Below are 19,745 nucleotides of genomic sequence, written 5' to 3' on the forward strand. Positions count from 1 at the left end.
GTCCACCCCGGCATCCCATCTGGTCCCCCGAGCCCATCAGAGTAATTCCTGAGCACAGAGCCAGGGGTGACCCCTGAGCACCACCAGGGTTGTGGCCCCAAACCAAAAGATAAATAAAAATTAAAAACCAGGGGAGGAACATGTCTCAAAGACAGAGCAAGCCCAGCACTGAGTCTGTTTGCTTTGTTGGCAGGGGGGGCACCCTCAGTGCTTAGGGGGACTCCCAGCTTGGTGCTCCAGCCCCTGGAGCCGTCCTCCTGCCTCAGGGCCCTGACTTCAGTCCTCATGGCTGCATCTCCCGGCTCCCGGCCCCGCCTGGCGGGACCCCCACACAAGCTCTCCATGTCTGGACAATCCGTGAAGTGACCTTTCAGCCTGACAGGGCCTGGGTGGGGCTGCACAGAGCTCAGCTGGTCCGGCGCTTGCTGTGCCTGCAGCTGACCCTGGCTTGATCCTCAGGACCATGTCTGGCCCCCACAGAGCCCCGCCAGAAGCCACCTCAGAGCACTGAGTCAGCCTGAGTCAGCCCTGAGCAACACGGGTGTGACCCCTCCCAAAACGAAACACTGAAAGACAAAAGAAAGGGAAAGAGCCTGGATACAGACGTCTGGGTCAACGGGGCCATCAACGAGGGGGCACTCCACTCATTTGTGTGGCCGCTGGAGGGTGACACGAGGTCACACTCGGCCCCAGGACAGCTTGCACCCGGCCGAACACCTCGCAGCCGCAGGGTGGAATGAGTTCAAAAGTGACTGAGAGAGGCCGGAGTGACGGTGATGTTCAGGGGACCCCAAGGGGGAAGCGGGGAGGAGAGAGACAGCCACCTTCTCCCTATTCGCCTCTGCCACCCGGGACCCAGGGTTACTGGGTTCTTGTCTCGCCTTGCAGAAAGGAATTTCAGGAGTGGACAAGCAGTGAAATAAATGGATTTTATTTGGAGGTTTTTAGTTTTTTTTGTTTTGTTTTGTTTTGTTTTGTTTTTGGGTCACACCCGGCGATGCACAGGGGTTACTCCTGACTCTGCACTCAGGAATTACCCCTGGCGGTGCTCAGGGGACCATATGGGATGCTGGGAATCAAACCCAGGTTAACTGCGTGCAAGGCAAACACCCTACCCTCTGTGCTATTGCTCCAGCCCCTATTTGGAGGTGTTTTTTTTTATTTGGAGGGTTTTTGAAAGTGTGCAGGGGGAGAGAGTGAGAGAGAGATTAACGCCCTCAAGAGAGAACCCGGGCTTCTCCAGGGGCAGAGGGAGCCCCTAGACACATCCCACGATTGGACACGAAAGCATGAAAGTCCACATCTCAAGAGGGGAGATGCGGGCAACACATGTGCCAGGCACCACATGTGCTCGGCCACGTGGGTGCAGGCAGCACATGGGCTCGGGCAGCGTATGCGCTGTTCAAGGTTTCTTTTTTTGTTTTGTTTTTTGGGTCACACCCGGCGATGCACAGGGGTCACTCCTGGCTCTGCACTCAGGAATTACCCCTGGCGGTGCTCAGGGGACCCTATGGGATGCTGGGAATCGAACCTGGGTCGGCCGTGTGGAAGACAAATGCCTTACCTGCTGTGCTATTGCTCCAGCCCCTCAAGGTGTCTTTTATAGGGTTTCTCCAACCTGCCCCATGTGGGGTTTCTTCCTAGGTAAAAGCCCGTTGCTAAGGAGGTCACCAAGGAGGCTGGGAGTGGCGATGGTTTTCTTTGGGCTGAATCACTACAATTAGGGTATTGAAGGAATTTTCTTCATGGGGAGGGGTCCGATCTCCTAGGGTCCCTTGCTGCTCAAGGTCTTATCAGGCCTTCTTGGTTCCTATTTTCTGCAAGGTTGGCTTTTGCCATTGCCTTGGGAGGGGCCTTTCCTACCCTGCCTACATCAATAGCACAGCAGGGAGGGCGCGGGCCGGATCCACAGCCTCTCCCAGGGACCGGTGCACTGCCAGAAGTGATTCCTGGACGCAGAGCCAGGAGTAACCCTGAGTGGCTGCCCAGAGTGACCCCCTCGCCCCCCCCAAAAAAATGAGTGTGAGCTGTTCAGGAGGGGCCATGGCTTTGCCCCCATCCCTTCTGCACGCTCCCCGGACCCCGCTGAGGGCAAGCTGGGTGTAAGGGCGCCCCCCCCCCCCCCCAGCACCGGCGGGAGGGATTGGCGAGCCAGCAGGGACGGAGCCTGCCCAGCAGGGGGCAGTACAGCCTGCAGGCCCAAGTCGGCCGGTTCTTGTGGGCCGTGTTTGATCAGGGGCAGCCCGGCAGCGGCGCGCGCTGCTGAGGAACTGACTCCACTTCCCAGACGTGTTGTTTTCCCCTCCTGGCATCTGCACGTGGGCGGGTGCAGAGAGGTCGGAAGCCAGAGGACAGAGGGGCCCCACCTCTGGGTATTTCCTCCATCAGGGCTGGCCGTGACCCAGTGTGGCACCCCCTGCCTCTCTCTGCCTGCCAGGGGTCCCAGGCTGTCATGCCCAGCTGTGGGTGCCCCCTGGCTGTTCAGGCAGTTCCGCTGGGGATCAGCAGGGAAGCAGAGGGCGTGCGCGCAGGGCTCAGAAGGGAGGGGAGAGGTGGCGGGAGGAGCCCTGGGTCCCAGCCAGGAGGCGCCAGGGGCGCTGGTGGCATTCTGGGCGTTCACTTAGGCACAGAATGTTCTTAAGATCGGTGCGAAAGGAACAGAAGCGTCTGGGGGCCGGAGTGATAGCACAACGGGGAGGGCATTTGCCTTGCACACGGCCGACCCAGGTTCGATCCCCAGCATCCCATAGGGTCCTCTGAGCACCGCCAGGAGTGATTGCTGAGCACAGAGCCAGGAGTAACACCTGAGTACTTTTGGGTGTGGCCCCAAAACAGAAACACCGAAATGAACAGAAGCGTTCTTTTTTTTTTCTGACCACACCTGGTGATGCTCAGGGCTTACTCCTGACTCTGTGCTCAGGGATGACTCAGGATCCAGCCCAGGGTGCGGTCAAGTGCCCTCCCTGCTGTACTATCTCTCCGGCCCCCCAAAGCCGGTGCTTTTATGTCCCTTGCTGAACATCCCCCATGAAACACAGTGAAGGGGAATGATAGTAACGGAGCCGGTTTCCTACACGCTGAAAAGGGAAGGAAACAGCTACGACGGTGTGGACGGCCAGCGGCCATCCTGGGAAAGGCAGGCGAGCGGCCAATGAGTCATCAACACAACACAGAAGGAAAGAAGGTTCCAGAGCCCGGCAAGAGCTGGCGCCTAATGGGACACAGGCCCCGGGAGAGAGAGAGAGAGAGAGAGAGAGAGAGAGAGAGAGAGAGAGAGAGAGAGAGAGAGAGAGAGAGAGAGAGAGAGAGAGAGAGAGAAGAGAGAGAGAGAGTCCACTGCGTGAGCCGAGTGGCCATGGGGCTGTCCCTGACCTCACCACGCTGAGGGGAAGGGCACCCGGTGTCCTCCCAGAGAACCCGGTTTTTTGGGCTCTATTATTGTGCTTCCTGAAAGGCTCCCCCAAAGAGGCCCCCATGACAGTGCTCGGGAGCTGGCTGAGTGTAGGGGTGGCCCCGAGCCTGAACCCGGTCCCGGGGAAAGTTCTAGAAAGCCAGGCTGGATGTGCAGAGAGATGCAGGGCTAAGGTTGAGGGAAACTCTCGGTGGGGTTAGGGGGCTGGCACAGGAGTGGGGGTCGGGGGAGGGAGTTTGTGATCCCATCCTGGACCCTCAGGCCTGGGAGGGTCCTGAGCAGAGGAGGGGTGTGGCGGGGCCAGGGAGGCGAAGGGCAGTTAGGGGCCCGGCCTCTGCTCAGAGGGACGGAGGGTGCAGTTTAGGTATTTTTTTTGGGGAAGGAGGGCGTTGTTGAGGTTGGACAGGAAGAAGCCAGAAGCACTGGGGGGCTGCCAGGCACACGGAGGGGGGCGTCCAGAGCTGCGTGGGATTCTAGGGCAACAGCTGGGCCCTGAGGGACACAGGGATCTCCTCCGTAAGGGGCTTAGCTCCATGGGGGCTTATGTTTGCGCTCTTGCCTGGCCATCAACAAGCAACAGACAGGGGCCTGAGCGATAGCACAGCCGGGAGGGCGTTTGCCTTGCACTCGGCCGACCTGGGTTCAATCCCCGGCATCCCATAGGGTCCCCCAAGCACCGCCAGGAGTGATTCCTGAGTGCAGAGCCAGGAGTAACCCCTGAGCAATGCTGGGTGTGACCCAAAAAGCAAAACAAAAACAAAAACAAAAACAAGCAGCAGACTGGGGCTAGAGCGATAGCACAGTGGGTAGGGCGTTTGCCTTGCACGCGGCCGACCCAGGTTCTAATCCCAGCATCCCATATGGTCCCCTGAGCACCGCCAGGAGTAATTCCTGAGTGAAGAGCCAGGAGTAACCCTGTGCATTGCCGGGTGTGACCCAAAAACCAAAAAAAAAAAAAAAAAAAAAAACAAGCAGCAGATACTTGGGTGCAGAGATACCTGCCTCCCGGGGGTGCCCGCGTGGACCTGGCCGCCAGTGTGTGACAGCGAGGGTGGGGGGGGTGGGCTGCGGGCGCGGCCTGGCCCCCTGGCCACCAGACTTCCGGGGGAGGAGAGTTCCCCCCCGCCCCCCCGCCCGGCCACCCCGCGCGGGCAGCGCCGACAGGAAGGGGGCGGGCCCGGCAGCCCGCGGTGCCAGGAGGACTCGGTGCCTTTAGGGACCCGGGAAACGGTTTCCGCAGCCCCCTGGGCTCCGCGCAGGCTTTGAATGGAAGGAAGGCTGCCAGGGGCTGACCCCCGCACAAGAGCCCCCAGCATTACTGGACGTGGCCCCCCAAATACCCCCCAGGGCGCTGCAACACAAAACCAAGGGCAAGGCGGGGGCTGGAGACTGCGGCCTGGGACCCCGCAGCGCCCCGGAGGCGGCCGCAGCCTCCTCCCCCTGAGAAGCAGCCGAACCTCCCCTCGGCTCCAGGCGGACCAGTTTGGGCACTTGTGGCCGTTGTAGGCCGAGGGGCGCTGGGCCGCCAAGTCAGCCAAGGGTGGCGCGGGGGCAGGGCGGCGCGCGTGCAGACGGGGGAGGGGGTGCCGAGGCTCGGGGAGCACGGGGCCGATCGGGGGTCGTGCCCGCCCTATCCCGCCCCTCTATGACCCCCATGAGCTTGGGTCTATTTTACAGACCAGATGGGGGAGCCTGCGAGGGGCGTGTCCGGGGCGGGGTCTGGAGCGTGAGGCGGGGCCTGGCAGGCGGGGTGGGGCGTGCCCGGGGCGTGTCCGAGGGCGGGGCGTGTCCGGGGACCTCGGCCATCACCTTCCCTCCGCGCAGAAGCTTCGCGGAGCGGATCTCGGCGCTGGTGAGTCCGGGAGTCCGCGTGCGGGCGCGGGAGGTGGGCCGGGGGACCCCGCGAGGCTGCTGGCGCGGGGAAACTGAGGCGGCAGGGGGCGGGGCGGCACGCGAACGTGTGGCCGCGGGGCGGCCTTGGCGCTCGGCTCTCGGGGCGCCCGGCCCTTGCCGCTGCGGCCGCCGGATCCCGCGGCCGGGTCCCCGGGTGCCCCGCCCCGCCCCGCCGCGCCCCTGGCACCCCACCCTGCCGCGCCCAGCCCGCGGGCCCCGGGGAAGCGCGCGCGGGAGGGGCTGGTGAGCCAGCGCGCGCGGGCGGCAGTGAGTAAATGCCCGGGGGACTCGGGGCCCGCCCCGCTTGAGGCACCCCGTTTCCAGCAGAGGGAAGCAGGACGGATGGGGCGCCAGGGCCCGTGCCAGGCCTTAGGTTACCAGGGCGCCGCTCTGGGGTGCCCCTGGCTCTCTCCCCCACCCGTGTTGGGGGCCCCGGGGTCTCCAGCTAGGACGCACAAGGTCCCGGTACCTGCCACCAGGTGACCCCTGCGTCATGAAGCCGACCGAGGGGGGTTGTGTCTCCTTGTCAGTGAGAAGCAGGCTAGGCGGTGGGCTGGTCCCAGGGCCCCCCCCCACCCCGTGGGGGCGTGGCCTCACGAAGCAGTGCTCAGGGCGTTCGCGGAATCATGCCGTGCCAGGGTCTCCCCGTGCAAAGCCTGCGCCCAGCCTGTTGGACTCTCGCCAGCTTCCAGCAGTGAGGCCCCCTGGGAGGCAGTGGGGAGCAGCTCAGGGACACCCAGGCTTGGCTGGACCCCCAGCTCCCATGCCCAGCCCTAAACACTGCCCTATGTCCCCAGTCCCCCTTTTTTTATTTCTTTGCTTTGGGGGCCACCACCCTTCACATGCCCCCCCCCTCGCCCAACCGTGCTCAGGGCTTGCTCCTGGCTCTGCGCTCAGGGATCACCCGTGACGCGGCCCCGGGTCCATATGCGACCCGGGGGTTCCAATCCAGCTGGGCTGTGCGCAGAGGCAAGCGCCCTCCCTGCTGTCCTCTCGCTGCAGCCCCGGGGTGCCCGTTGGCATCACGCCCCTTAGAGACGCAGGGGCGAGGGCAGGGTGGAGCGGAGCTGGCCGTGTCCATCCCGCAGGGCTTTGGATCCCGAGCTGCAGGCCGCGGAGGTCAGTGGCCGAGAAGGGGCAGCTCCCTGGCGGTCGGTGCTCGCCGGCTTTTCCCGGGAAGGGCTGTGGGCGCCGCTGACATCTGCTTGCAGGACGTTTCCAGCTCCGACTCCGTGCGGTGCGCTCAGGGGCTTCGCTCACTGGTGGAGGAGCTGGCGCAGCGCTGCAGTGGCCACACGCGCCCGCCAGGGGTCGCTCTGCTTCTGCGCTGCTGCTCGCGGGGGGTCGCGCACCACCTGCGGGGGCGGCTTCCAGGGGGCAGGGCAGGGCCCCGGGAGCCCCACGGCTCGCGCGCTCTGTGGCAGCCCTGGAGGCCGAGGACAGCGAGCCACGCGGGGTCCGTGGGGCCCCGCCAGCTCGCAGCACCCGGCCGCGACGCTGCGCGCGGACTCCCGCGGCTGCAGCCCCTCGCAGGACCTGGGGGCCTGGGGTGGGGGCACGCAGGTCGCGCCCGTATTTCCTGAGACTCTTACTTTGTTATGGGGCCACATCAGGGAGTCCTCAGGAATGCTGAGGCTTGAACCTGCAAGGCTCATGTAAGGCAAGTGCCCTCCCCACTGTCCTGCCTCTCCGGTCCTCAATTTTTATTTTTTAATTTAATTTTTATTAAAACTTTTATTTATTGGGGGCTGGAGAGATAGCACAGCGGGTAGGGCGTTTGCCTTGCACGCGGCCGACCCGGGTTCAAATCCCAGCATCCCATATGGTCCCCTGAGCACGGCCAGGGGTAATTCCTGAGTGCAGAGCCAGGAGTAACCCCTGTGCATCGCCAGGTGTGACCCAAAAAGCCAAAAAAAAAAAAAACTTTTATTTATTTATTTTTTTTAAATTTTGGGCTTCACCTTGGCTGTGTGCTCAGGGCCCTGCACTCAGGGATTACTCAGGGTGGGCTCGGAGGGCCAGATAGAGGTGCTGGGGACTGAACCCGGGTCAGCTGCGTGTAAGGCAAATGCCCTACCCACTGTGCTCTCTCTCTGGCCCTGGATATTTATTTATTTATTTATTTATTTATTTGTCACACCCGGCGACGCTCAGGGGTTACTCCTGGCTCTGCACTCAGGAATGACTCCTGGCGATGTTCAGGGGGACCCTATGGGATGCCGGAGATTGAACCCGGGTCAGTTGCGTGCCAGGCAAATGCCCTCCCCGATGTACTATTCAGCCCCCATACACGCGGGTTTAGATTCAGCCGGCTGCGCCCTGCCTGGCTCACTGTCCCCCGCCCAACTCCCCCCCACCCCAGACTCCCATCCTGATGCTGGACCCAGGCTCCGGCGTGCAGGCTAGGCTGTGGGTCTGGATTCTGTCCTCTGGCCACTCCGTGTGGGGTCCTTGTTTCTTGCCAACAGACGCCTCTAGGTTCAGCTGATCCTGGTGTGGTTACAGGAGCATGGCCCCCCACTCTATGAAGGGACAACCCGGGCCCAGTCAGGGAGTGTCCAGGCTTTGGTCCAAACAGCCTTCCTGGTCCCCTTTCTCCACATTTTATGTTTTGTTTTGTTTTGCTTTTTATTTTTTTGCTTTTTGGGTCACACCCGGCGATGCACAGGGGTCACTCCTGGCTCTGCACTCAGGAATCACCCCTGGCGGTGCTCAGGGGACCCTATGGGATGCTGGGAATCGAACCTGGGTCGGCTGTGTGCAAGGCAAACGCCCTCCCCGCTGTGCTCTCACTCCAGCCTCCCTTTTCCCACTTTTGACATCCCCCTGTCAATCACTTTTTAGAACAGATCGCAAATATCCGGGCATAAATGTCAGCCAGGTTGCCCCCATGGATGGCTGGAGGGTGGCAGACCCGGGCCTGAGATGGGACCCTGTGTGCCCTGAGCCCGGCCGGGAGCGGAAGGTCGTGCCGGGATGCCCCCCCACTGGCCGAGCCCCGAGAGCTGCATTGATGAGGCCACAGGAAACCAGTTGCGAGCCTGGATGGGTAGATCAGTCGGAGGCTGAGTGTCAAATGAGGAAGGCGGGGTGAGCGGATGAATGAATGCAAGATGAATGAATGAATTCAAGACAAATGGACGAATGACTGCAAGGTGAGTGAATGCAGGATGAGCGAATGCAAGGTGAATGAATGAATGAATGAATGAATGAATGAATACCAGACAGAATGAATACCAGACAAATAACTGAAGGAGTGAATGCACGATGAATGAATGAATGCACGATAAGCGAATGAATGCTGCTGGAGGAACGGATGAGCGGGCGTGGAGGACATGAGGCTCAGTGCGGGCTAGCGCTGGCCTGGAGGGGGTGGCGGGTTGACATTTCTGCCTGCAGAGACCCAAGGTCAGGGTGCGGCTGGGAGCAGGGGGCCCAGTGGGGCAGGAGCTGAGCGCGAGATGGAGGCCAGCCTGTCCAGCACCCAGGGGTGTCTGGGGCCTGCCCCTCCCCGCCCTGCACCTTCCTTGTTTCATCCAGGATGGAAGGGGGGCCTTGGGGGACCCTGAGGTGACACATCTGCCCCGGGGTCTGAGGGGGAGGCTCGCCCCGGCCCTGGAGCGCCCCCCACCTCCCGCTCATCTTCTCTTTCAGAACTTTCTGGAACCACAGCTGCAGCCGCCATGGCCCCACCCTGGGTGCCCGCAGTGGGCTTCACTCTGGCGCCCAGCCTGGGGGGCTTCCTGGGTGCCCACTATGTCCGGGGCGAGGGTCTCCGCTGGTACGCCGGCCTGCAGAAGCCGGCGTGGCACCCGCCCCGCTGGACGCTGGCGCCAGTCTGGGGGACGCTCTACTCGGCCATGGGGTAGGTGGCAGCCGGGGTTGCACAACTGAGCTTTCTGCACTGCGCTTCCTGGCCCGGATGGCGACAGTTCCCGTCCACGCGGGCCTCCTGGCAGTCTCCCTCACTGGGCCGGGGGTGGGGGGCGGGAACCCGTCAGGTGTGGGCGGCAGCAGCATACAGGTCACGCTCTGACCCAGTCGGTTTTCACAAACCCTCACCTGGACACTGCCCAGCACTGCCCAGGAGGAAAGGAGGCGCCGGGCAGGAGGGCACACTCTGGTGGCCACGGTGGGAACTGCACCAGGAGGAGCCACCAGGGACCCCGCTACGGCTGCAGGGCAGGGGGCAGTTGCCAGGGGATGTTGCGAGGGTCCGAGGCCAGATCTGCACTGGAAGATATTTTAAATTTGGCTTTTTGGGTCACACCCAGTGATTCTCAGGGGTTCCTCCTGGCTCTGCACTCAGGAATTACTCCTCGCAGTGCTCGGGGGACCCTTTGGGATGCTGGGGATCGAACCCGGGTCAGCCGGGTACAAGACAAACCCCCTCCCCACTGCACTGTCGCTCCAACCCTGCACCCGGGGTTTTTACGGGAATGAGACCCCCCGGGCCTCCTGTGGCCCGTGGCTCCTTCCTTACCCCATAAGGCCCGACCTCTCCCGGAAAAAACAGCCACCATGGCCCTGGCCTGGCTTTCCCGGCCGCCTGCTGACCAGGACATGTCCTTGGGCTGGCCCCGGCTTGTAGATGACTGACGGCCAGCGGCGTTGTGCGGATGGAGGGAGGGCCCGGATGGCCCGGGGTGGGTTGAAGGCTCTCGTCTCTCGGGGTGTTCCTGGCGTCTCCTGCCCCAGCACCCCGCCGCCCCTCCCCCCCACATACCCCACGGGGCTCTCTGCTGACCTAGGGTTCCCGCCCACGTGCCCCACCCCCTCCTGTTCACTGTGCCACCTGATGATGGCAGTCCTGGCAGATACTTATCACATGCCCTTGGCACTGCCAGTCCCCACGGCAACCTCTTGAGAGAAGGCAGCCCAGAGAGGGCAGGCAGCCGCCCCAGGGTCACACAGCAGGGTGTTGACTGCTGCCCTCTGCCCCAGATACGGCTCCTACATGGTCTGGAAAGAGCTGGGGGGCTTCTCGGAGGACGCCGTGGTGCCCCTAGGCCTCTACGCTGGGCAGCTGGCCCTAAACTGGGCATGGCCCCCGATCTTCTTTGGCCAGCGGCAGATGGGCTGGGTAAGTGGCCTGCGTGTCCCCCGAGGTGTCCCGGAGGGTGACATGGGAGGGACTGGTGTGTGGCGGGGGGGGTCCCGGGAGAGGCTGGGCTCATGGCTAGCTTTATTGGGGGGGCCACACCCAGCAGCGCTCAGGGGTCGCTCCTGGCGGGCGGATGGGCTCAGGGGGGGGAGGGTCATATGGGGTGCCGGGGATCGAACCCAGGCAGGCCCGGTGCAGGGCAGGGCCCTCCCCGCTGCCCTGGGTCTCCAGCCCCTCTTGGTTAGTTCGTGGGACCAGGGCTCCCCCTGCTGGTTGTCTAGGGAAAAGGTGGGGTGGTGGGAGGCTGCCAGGCAGTGGTTTCCGTTTTGCCCATGAGGAAACTGAGGCAGAGAGTGGGGTGGGGCCTCGGCCGGGTGCTTAGGCGTCCCCGTCCTCTCCCGCATCCCTGCAGGCCCTGGCGGACCTCCTGCTGACCGGCGGGGCGGCGGCAGCCACGACGGTGGCCTGGTACCGGGTGAGCCCGCCGGCCGCCCGCCTGCTCTACCCCTACCTGGCCTGGCTGGCCTTCGCCGCCGCCCTCAACTACTGCGTGTGGCGGGACAACCGCGGCTGGCGCGGGGGCCGCCGGCTCCCCGAGTGAGGGCCCCGCCCCTGCAGGGCAGCTGGGGGGGGGCAGTGGGGCCCCCAGCCCACAGCCTGCACTCCGTGCTGAGTTGGTGGGGGAACTAGTAACTTCTGTTTGATAATAAAGTTCCTGACGATTTCCACCTGCCGAGTTTCATTTCATTCACACGTGCTTCCCATGTGCCCGGCCCCGGATCCGGGGGTGGGTGGGAAGCAGGAGCGGGGTCGAGGCCGCGCCCCTCCCCTTCCTGGTCTACAGTGCTCTTGGCGGGCAGAGCTAAGCCGGGAGTGATGGGACAGGCAGGCAGGGCGCTTGCCTTGCATGTGGCGGCCCTGGGTTCGACCTCTGGCATCCCATAGGGTCCCCTGAGTGATCTGCCAGGAGTGATCCCTGGGGGCTGGAACAATAGCACAGCAGGGGGGAAGGGGGCGTTTGCCTGGCACGCGGCCGACCCGGGTTCGATTCCCAGCGTCCCAGATGGTTCCCTGAGCACCGCCAGGGGTGATTCCTGAGTGCAGAGCCAGGAGCAACCCATGTGCATCGCCAGGTGTGACCCAAAAAGAAAAAAAAAAAAAAGACCAACACGTGCGGTGGGGTGGGCTGGGGCGGCGTGCTTGGCTGTTAACCTCCAGGGCCACCAGGGGGCGCCACGGTGCGGGCCAGCAGCCCGGCCTCTCCTGCCCCTTCCCCCCAGGTGACTCAGCCCCACCCTCGAGGTCCTGTCCCAAGATTCGTGTTGAAACCCTGACTCCCCGGCACACTCTGTGTCTTATTTACTGAGTCACAGTGAGATATTCACGGTCAGGTTTAAACGACGTTCCAGCGCCCGTGTCCCCAGTTTCCCTCCCGCCCTCTTTTTGCCATGCGGGTGGTGCTCAGGGGGCCCGTGGGGTGCCAGGGAGGGAGCCCGCCATCTCCCCTCTGCCCAAACCTGGTTCTTTTCGCACCTTCTCCGGCCAATGGGGGCGCCCCCTGCTGGCCGCGGCAGGACCGCCCCAGCTCTAGTGCCCGGAGTCACCCCTGGCACTTCCCCAAGGGGCGGGGGCCCAGGTGCCCCAGGCCCACCCGCATAGGGAAACCGAGGCAGAGGAAACGAAAGCAAACACTTTAATGCAGAACGATGGATCCCAAACTGAGGACGCCACAGCCTGTACCCCCAGAGGGAAGACCCCGAGGGGGCACCCCGACCCCCAGAGCCCGTCGGGAGGACAGCCTGACCGCAGGAGGGATGCGCAGACGTCTGTCCAGTTCACTCCAAGAACCCCTCTGGCTTCCAACCAGAGCCCACCAGCCACGTCCTGGAAAGGAGGGAGAAGGGGCGGGCGGACAGACGGACACGTGTGCGGGACAGGCCGGGGTACGGCCGCGCGGGGCTCTGCCGGGGCCTAGGTGAGCCGCGTGACGTTGCAGCACTCGAAGTCGTCCAGGTAGAGGGTGCTGAAGACGTCGTTGAAGAAAGTGGGGTGGAACTGGCACGCGCGCTCGCAGTCGGGGTTGAAGTTCACCTCCAGGATCTGCGGCTGCATCGTCCGCGTCCCTGGGGGCACAGCGGGCGGTGGGTGGGTGGGTGGGGGGTGGCGGATGCCCTCCCTCACCGGGGGGGTGGGGGTGCGGGGTCTCACCATCGGGGCGGCGGTCCCACTTCAGCATGAGGTCGATGGCGTAGACGGCGCGGGATGAGGGGTACCCGCACAGGCCCAGCGGCGGCGGCCGGGCGCTGGCCGCCTCCAGGAGCTCGATGAACATCTGGAAGATGGACGCCTGCGGGCCCGCGGCGCATGAGGCGGGGGCTGGGGGGGCCGAGCTGGCTGCGCCCCGCTCCGCCCCGCCCCGCCCGCCGTGTGGGGGTCCCGGCAGAGCCGTAGCCCCGGGCGGGGGGCTCACCTGCACCTGCTTCCAGCGGAAGCCGGGGTTCTGCTTCTCGAACTCGGGCACGAACTGCTGGCAGTGGACCTGCACGGACAGGCTGGTCAGGCCGGGGGCTCCCTGCGGGGGACTCAGTAACAGGACTGCGGCCAGCAACGCCGCCCCCTGCGCCTGCCTGCGGGGGGCGGGGCGGGGCTCCCCGGCGCCCCCGGCCTCCGCCCCGACCCCCCCACCTGCTTCAGGGTCGCGTCCGGCTTATAGTTCATGACGGTGAAGTGCTTCTCGTAGTCGTCCAGGTCGTCAAGCGAGAAGGGCCTGGCACAGACGAACGGACACACGGACGGGCAGACAGAGGTCAGCCGGGGGCCCCGCGGGGGTCGGGGGCGGGAGGAGCGGGGGCGGCGCACGCACCGGTTGGAGAAGCGCAGCCAGAAGACGTCGTAGACGAAGAGCCGCAGCGGGTCCACGGAGCGCAGCAGCACCACATAGCGCAGGTCGAACTTGACGAGGCCCACGTCCTCGCGCAGGAACAGCACCGGGTCCTCGATGTACTTGCACACCACCTGCGGGCGGGGTCGCAGTCACGCAGGGCCTCCCCGCGGGCCCCGCCCCCAGCCCCGCCTCCTCGCCGGGCCCCGCCCCCAGCCCAGCCGCAAGGGCGCCTGGCGCGCACCTTGGGGGTGCTCTCGCGGTGCCGGATGATGCTGTTCAGGTTCTTGCTGATGTGCGTGTCCAGGCTGCGCGCCAGGTTCCAGGGCTTGCAGATCCAGTGGTTGTCCTCTCCCCTGGGGGCACAGGACAGCTGGGCGGGGGCCACGAGCCACGTACACACGGGGGGCTGGTGTGTGTGCACGGGTGTGTGCGTGTGTGGGCGCCTGTGTGCGGGCGTCTGTGCACGCATGAGTGCCCGTGTGTGTGCCCACACGTGTCTGTGCAGGCATGTATGCGTGTGTGTGCGCGTGAGTGTGTCCGTGTGCGTGCACGCCTGAGCCTGTGCGCGCTCACCGCTTCTCCCGCTGCTGGAAGTAGCTGACGAACTGCGGCAGCTCCGTGCGCAGGTTGAAGGTTCGGGGGAGCCAGGGCGGACCCTCTGGGCCCGCCACGCGCCGGGCCACAGCCGCCAGGCAGTCCTTGACCGTGAGCAGACTCTCACAGGGAAACTGGTTCAGCATCACGTGCGGCCGCTCCCGGCTGAAGCTCCTGCGGGCCGGGGTCAGCAGTGGGGTCAGCAACGAGGGGCAGCAGCAGAGGTCAGCAACGAGGGGCAGCAGCGGGGGTCAGCAACAGGGGTCAGCAATGGTGGTCAGCAGTGAGGGTCAGGAACAAGTATCAACAACAGGGGTCAGCAGCGGGGGCCAGCAATGGGGGTCAGCAATGGGGGTCAGCAGCGGGGATCAGCAGTGGTGGTCAGCAGCGGGGGCCAGCAGCGGGGGCGGCCCCACCTGTAGTCCTTGAAGTGGGAGAAGTGGTGCAGGATGTCGGCCTCGGCCTCCCGCGAGGTGAAGACGAAGCGCGGGTGCGTGAGGTTCTGGTACACCTGCAGCACGTCCGTGTGCACCCTGGGGGCGGCCGGCGTCAGGGCACGGGGCAGCCGCCCCTCCCCGGCTCTGCACCCGCTGGCGAGGCCTGACCCCAGCGTGGGGGAGCGGGCGCCCCCCCCCGGCCCCCCGGCCCCTACTTGAAGATGTGCTCGCGGGAGTACTGGGGCGTCTCGATGAGCACTGGCAGCGTCTCCTTGCTCTCCTGCAGAATCGCCTGCAAAGCCGCGGCCGGTGAGTCCGGCAGGCGCCGCCTCCCCCGCCCCGCGCCCTTCTGCCCGCGCCCGCGTGTCCCGGGCCGCCAGTGCTCCCGCGGCAGGGATGGGCGGGAGGCTTGTTCCCCCACCTGCCGCTTTCTGTCCCTTTTGGTTATTTTTTGGCTTGTGGGGTCACACCCGGGGATGCTCTGCACTCAGGAATTAGTGCTCGGGGGACCCTATGGGATGCCAGGGATCGAACCCAGGTCAGCCGCGTCCAAGGCAAACACTCTTCCCTACTTGGGCCCCTTCCTGCCATCTGAGCTCTGGGCCACACCCACCAGGGTTTGGGGGTCACTCCAGGCTCGGTGCCGGCACACGGGGGGGACAGGCCCAGCGGGAGCACACGACCGGCCTGGCCCCGGGTGGGTCGGGTGCCCGGGCACCCCCAACACGCCCGCCAACTGCTGTGAGTAGGAGGGAGAGCAAGTCACCCGCTTCCGGGGCTCGGGAGAGAAGCATGACCCCCCCCCACCTGGTAGTGCTGGTCGGGCGGCTCGGGCGTGTGGCAGCTGACGTCCTGCAGGTCGGCGGGGAACCAGGGCAGCAGCATGCACTTCCGGATCAGGGGGTCCGTCTCGCCGTAGGCGTAGTCCCGCGTCACTTCCTCTGCACGGGACCCGTGCGGCCACATCAGGGACACGCGTGTCCGCAGTGGGGGGTGGGGGGGCAGGTGGGGGCAACTCACCGCCAGTGGCCAGGTCCCGCAGGGGCCAGAGCAGGGTGTAGGCCGCCTCCTGGGGGGTGTAGAAGAAGGGGGCCATGGCGAAGCTGGGGGTGTCCGAGTGCTGGATGCGGGACCCGAACTCGTCCATGATGTACCACACCGGCACCTTCTCCTCGGCCGTCTGGGGGAGGGGACAGAGCAGGCCCCTCAGGTCAGCCTCTGTCCACACGCCGCGCCCTCCAACCCGGGGCTCATGGGCAGCACGTGTGCGGGTGGCGGGGGGGAGCACGGGGGCAGGTGGACTGGTGCAATCAGGGAGGACTTCCCGGTGGGGACGCCATCCAGGCTGAGGTTCTGAGACCTCAGTCTTCCCAAGTGAGACCGGGGGGTGCCTGTGGCGTGGGGTGGGGGTGGGGCGGGGGGGTGCAGGCAGCGGCCGGCCACTCACCCCGTGGGCCAGCTGGTAGGTCTGGTTGAACTTCCACATCTCCTCGAGCACCTGGTCCACGACGTGGGCGCGGGGCAGCTCGCCGTGGAAGGCGATGCCCATCAGGCCGGCCATGCGCTGCAGGAGGCCGGGCAGCTGCTGCAGCTGCCGGCGGGCGTGGTCCAAGCGGCACGTCCAGGCGTGGTCAACGAGGAAGATGCTGCGCACACAGCCCCGCTCCAGGGTGAGGGGTCGCTCGCAGGGGGCCGCTGCCCAACCCCCCCAATCCCCCCCGGGGGGCTGGCCAGGCGAGGGCCCCACCTGTTGGGGTCATCGGCGGAGAGCCCGTCCTCGTGGGTGACGATGACCTTGTAGCAGAGCTCACGGCCCGGGCTGGACCGACACCGCACGGCGCCCCCCGCGTCCCCGCCCTCCTCCTCCTCCGCCTCCTGCACCTGCATGATCCCGAACATCTCCCCGGCGTCCAGGACCTGGGGGCCACACACGGGGCTTCAGCAGGACCCCCCAGCAGAACCCCCCCGGGGCAGCGTGGCTCAGGGGCACACCTCACCCCCCCCACTCCACGGGTCTGCTGGACCCATGGGCACACTCGGGGGCACCAGCCTCAGCCACAGGGGCCGAGGGTCCAGCTGTGACCCCGAGGATCTCAGACCCGGCTGCCCAGGGCCCCCCAAGGAGGCGTCATGGGGAGTGATGGGTCCTAGCAGCCCCCAGCGCCTCCTGGGTATGGGGGGTCCCCCAGGTGAGTGGTCGACCCCAGCACACACACAGCTGAAATACCCCAGTCGGAGCCCCCAGGTCGACATGGGGTCGGGGTGGAGGGGGAGAAGGACCATGCGGGCCCCCCCCCCCAGCCTGAAGGCTCAGGTCTCTGTTTTCCAGCATCAGAGACACATGGAAAGGCCCTGAGCTGGGACTTGGTCCTGCACCCCAAAGCTGATGGAAGAGGGGCGCTCTGGGGGCCTTCACCCACTCCCGGGGGTCTCCAAGGCCCCTTCCTCTGGCGTGGGGTGGGCTGCCTGGGTGCCCTGCCTGGGTGCCGGCCGCACAGCAGGAGGCCACAGCCGCCCAATGCCTACAGAGTGGCCGCGCAGGCCGGGCGCCTTCTATCCCGGCCCACTAGGGCTGGGGTCCCCCCACAGCCGGCTGGACCAGGCCAGGGGAAAGCGGACGGGAGTGAGGGCGGGTCCCAGAGAGGCAGGACGCAGGCGGGACACGCCCGGGGCTCCGGGCAGGACCAGACCAGCCCCAGACCAGCCGGGAAGGGCGGGTGCCACCTCACCGTCGCCCCAGGTCGGCATCCTCAGCTCCCCAGCTCCTAGGACCCCCTCCCCCATTTGCAGCGGGGGGGGGGAGCCCGGGGAGGGTGGGGCAGGAGTGATGGCTCAGGGCAGGGACCCAGGAACCAGCCCGACACCCCCAACGGTCCCCCAGCTCCGCCAGGGGGATCCCTGAGCAGAGCCGGGAGTCAGGCCCCCACCCAGAGAAGCACGCTGCGGCCCCTAGGAGAGAGCAGGAGGGGCGCACCCCGGCCCCCCCACCCCCGCTCCGTCCCGCCCCTCCCCTCCGCGCGCTGACGCCAGCGCCGGGCTCCCGGGCTGCATGGTCCCCGGCACAAGCCACGGACAGCGCCGCGGGGGCCGGGGCCGGGCCGGGTGCCCCCAGCTCCCCCCCTCCTCCCCGCCCTCCCTATCCCGGCCCCGCGCCCCCACCCCCGCCCCCCCAGCTCCTACCCCACCTGCTCCCTGTCCCATCCCCCATCCAATGCCCGCCGCCCACGCCTTATCCATCCCCGGCTCACCCCCCCGCCCCCCGCCGTCCATCCCCGGCTCACCCACCCCCGCCCCCCGCCCAGCCTCCCGCCCCCGCCGCCGCACCTCGTGCTGCAGCTTGTGCAGGAGGCGCGCCCAGTAGCGCTCGGGAACGCCGGACGCCCGCAGCGCCGGCCCGTACAGCGCCGCGAACTCGGCCTGGGCCCGCGCGGCCGCCTCGGCGTCGGGCTCGGGCTCGGGCTCGGGCTCAGGCTCGGGCGGGGCCCCGGTCGCCGCCTCGGCCTCGCTGCGCTCGGGGGGGCCCGGCGGGCCGCCGCCACCCGCGTCCCCCTCCATGGCGTCTGGGCCGCAGCGCGCGAGGCCGGCCCAGGAGCGTCGGGAAGGGACCCGCCTCCCCGCGCGCGCCCGCTGTCCCGGGAGCGCGCCCGCACGCCGCGCGCCCGCGCCCGTACGCCCGGGCCGCGCCGCCGGGGGCGGGGCGGGGATGGGGCCGAGCCGGCGGGCCGCAGGGCGCGTGCGCGGGGAGGGGGCGGGGCCGGGCCGGGGAGGGGGGGCCGCGGGGCGGGGGCGCGCGGGAGGCGCCGCTGCCTGTGTGCGCGCGCGCGCCCGCCCGGGCTGCGTTTGCTCACGCACCGTACGGTTTGCGCCGGTTCCCGCGATGCCTTCGCCATCAGGGTGGGGGTGGGGGTTCCGGTTCGTCCTTGGGGGAAATTGAGACCTGGGGCGTCGGGTGGGGCACAGCTGGGCCCACGCTGATGATTTTTCAGAGGGTTGCAGCAGATTCAGGTGCAGCCGAGAACTGGTCCTCTTCGGTTCCTTCCACTGAATTGGGGCATATAAACCGTTGCAACGAAAACCCAAAGCCTTTTTATTTTTTTCTTTTTTGGGTCACACCCAGCGATGCTCAGGGGTTACTCCTGGCGGTGCTTGGGGGGACCATATGGGATGCCGGGGATTGAACCTGGGTCGGCCGCGTGCAAGGCAAACGCCCCACCCACTGTGCTATGGCTCTGGTGCCCCCAAAGGCTTTTTCTTACAAGGTGAGGCATTGAGAGGTGCTTTCAGAATTCAAAAATCATTCTCTTTGGGGGCCAGAGCGATGCTGCTGCGTGTAAGGCGCCTGGCTTGCACATTGCTCTTTGATCCGGCCCCCTATGGTAGCCCAGACCCAAGACGCACCAGGAGTGCTCCCTGAGCGCCCTGAGTAAGCCCTGAGCACCGCAGGCCGTGGCCCCCAAACAACCAAAAACTCACTCTCGAAGGGGCTAATTTTTCACATCCTAGTGTCTTTCCTAAACAGTAAAACCCTCTGAGGGGGCCATGCACCCCATATGGCCCCCCCAAGCCCCACCAGGAGCAACCCCTGAGCCCAGAACCAGGAGTAAACCTCGAACACAGCCAAAACCAACACCCAACAGTGTTGCGCTGAACTTGAGCCAAGAACACCAGTATGGAAAGCTTGTTCCATGCCCAAGGCGTTTTGCAAAGACTCCAGCGTCCAGGGCTGCGGGGGACCGAGCACTCGAGGACCGTCTTCCTGGTCCCTGGGTTGCCGTGGTGACCTGGGGGGACAAGCATGCCTGACTGACTACACTTGACTGAAGAAGCGGCCACGAGATCACACGGGCTGTGGTATTCGGGGCCCCAGGGTTGAGCTCAAGCCTCAGGCCTGCCCGGTGGACCCTGAGCCACAGAGCCACGTCCCCAGGACCCCCTGAGTGTTCTCTCATCAACAACAACTTTGCCACAAAAAAAGTCTAGTTCCAGGGGCCAGAGAGATTATGCAGAGGGCAAGGTGCGCACAGAATACACACACACACACACACACACACACACACACACACACATTGGATTTAGATTTTTTGGTTTTGGTTTTGGGTTTTTTTTTTTTTTTTTTTGCTTTTTGGGTCACACCCAGCGATGCTCAGGGGTTACTCCTGGCTCTGCACTCAGGAATTACTCCTGGCAGTGCTTGGGGGACCATATGGGATGCTGGGAATCGAACCCGGGTCGGCCGCGTGCAAGGCAAACGCCCTACCCGCTGTGCTATCGCTCCAGCCCCCTTGGCTTTGGTTTTGAGGATACACGCGACAGTGCTCAGGGCTTACTCCTGGATCTGTGCTCAGGGTTCACTCCTGGCAGTGCTCAGGGGACCACAGGGGTTTCAAGGCAAGCGTGCTCCCCTGTCCCATGGCTGTCCTA

The 19,745-nt window shown here is 65.6% G+C and overlaps 2 protein-coding genes across 3 annotated transcripts; one reads left to right on the forward strand and one right to left on the reverse strand.

Annotated features, from left to right (window-relative positions):
- The first annotated feature begins 5,163 nt into the window (after window positions 1-5,163).
- TSPO (translocator protein) lies at window positions 5,164-11,137 on the forward strand. The gene is made up of 4 exons (XM_055142672.1): window positions 5,164-5,264; window positions 8,960-9,170; window positions 10,250-10,388; window positions 10,822-11,137. The coding sequence occupies exons 2-4, from the start codon at window positions 8,989-8,991 to the stop codon at window positions 11,008-11,010; spliced, it is 510 nt and encodes a 169-aa protein (XP_054998647.1). The 5' UTR covers window positions 5,164-5,264; window positions 8,960-8,988; the 3' UTR covers window positions 11,011-11,137.
- A 948-nt stretch (window positions 11,138-12,085) lies between these two features.
- Window positions 12,086-17,950, reverse strand: TTLL12 (tubulin tyrosine ligase like 12). 2 transcript variants are annotated; one of them, XM_055141800.1, is made up of 14 exons: window positions 17,649-17,950; window positions 16,072-16,241; window positions 15,772-15,970; window positions 15,345-15,504; window positions 15,132-15,265; window positions 14,540-14,616; window positions 14,304-14,420; window positions 13,867-14,061; window positions 13,535-13,646; window positions 13,273-13,424; window positions 13,095-13,176; window positions 12,880-12,948; window positions 12,618-12,756; window positions 12,086-12,532 (listed from the first exon to the last, which is right to left on the reverse strand). In XM_055141800.1, the coding sequence occupies exons 1-14, from the start codon at window positions 17,877-17,879 to the stop codon at window positions 12,381-12,383; spliced, it is 1,989 nt and encodes a 662-aa protein (XP_054997775.1). In that variant the 5' UTR covers window positions 17,880-17,950; the 3' UTR covers window positions 12,086-12,380. The 2 variants fall into 2 exon arrangements, with proteins under 2 accessions (XP_054997775.1, XP_054997774.1); XM_055141799.1 differs by having other exon boundaries at window positions 12,880-12,981; window positions 17,649-17,949.
- Window positions 17,951-19,745: the final 1,795 nt, after the last annotated feature.

This window comes from Sorex araneus, chromosome 6 (assembly GCF_027595985.1).
Source record: "Sorex araneus isolate mSorAra2 chromosome 6, mSorAra2.pri, whole genome shotgun sequence".
Classification (NCBI taxonomy): Eukaryota; Metazoa; Chordata; class Mammalia; order Eulipotyphla; family Soricidae; genus Sorex; species Sorex araneus.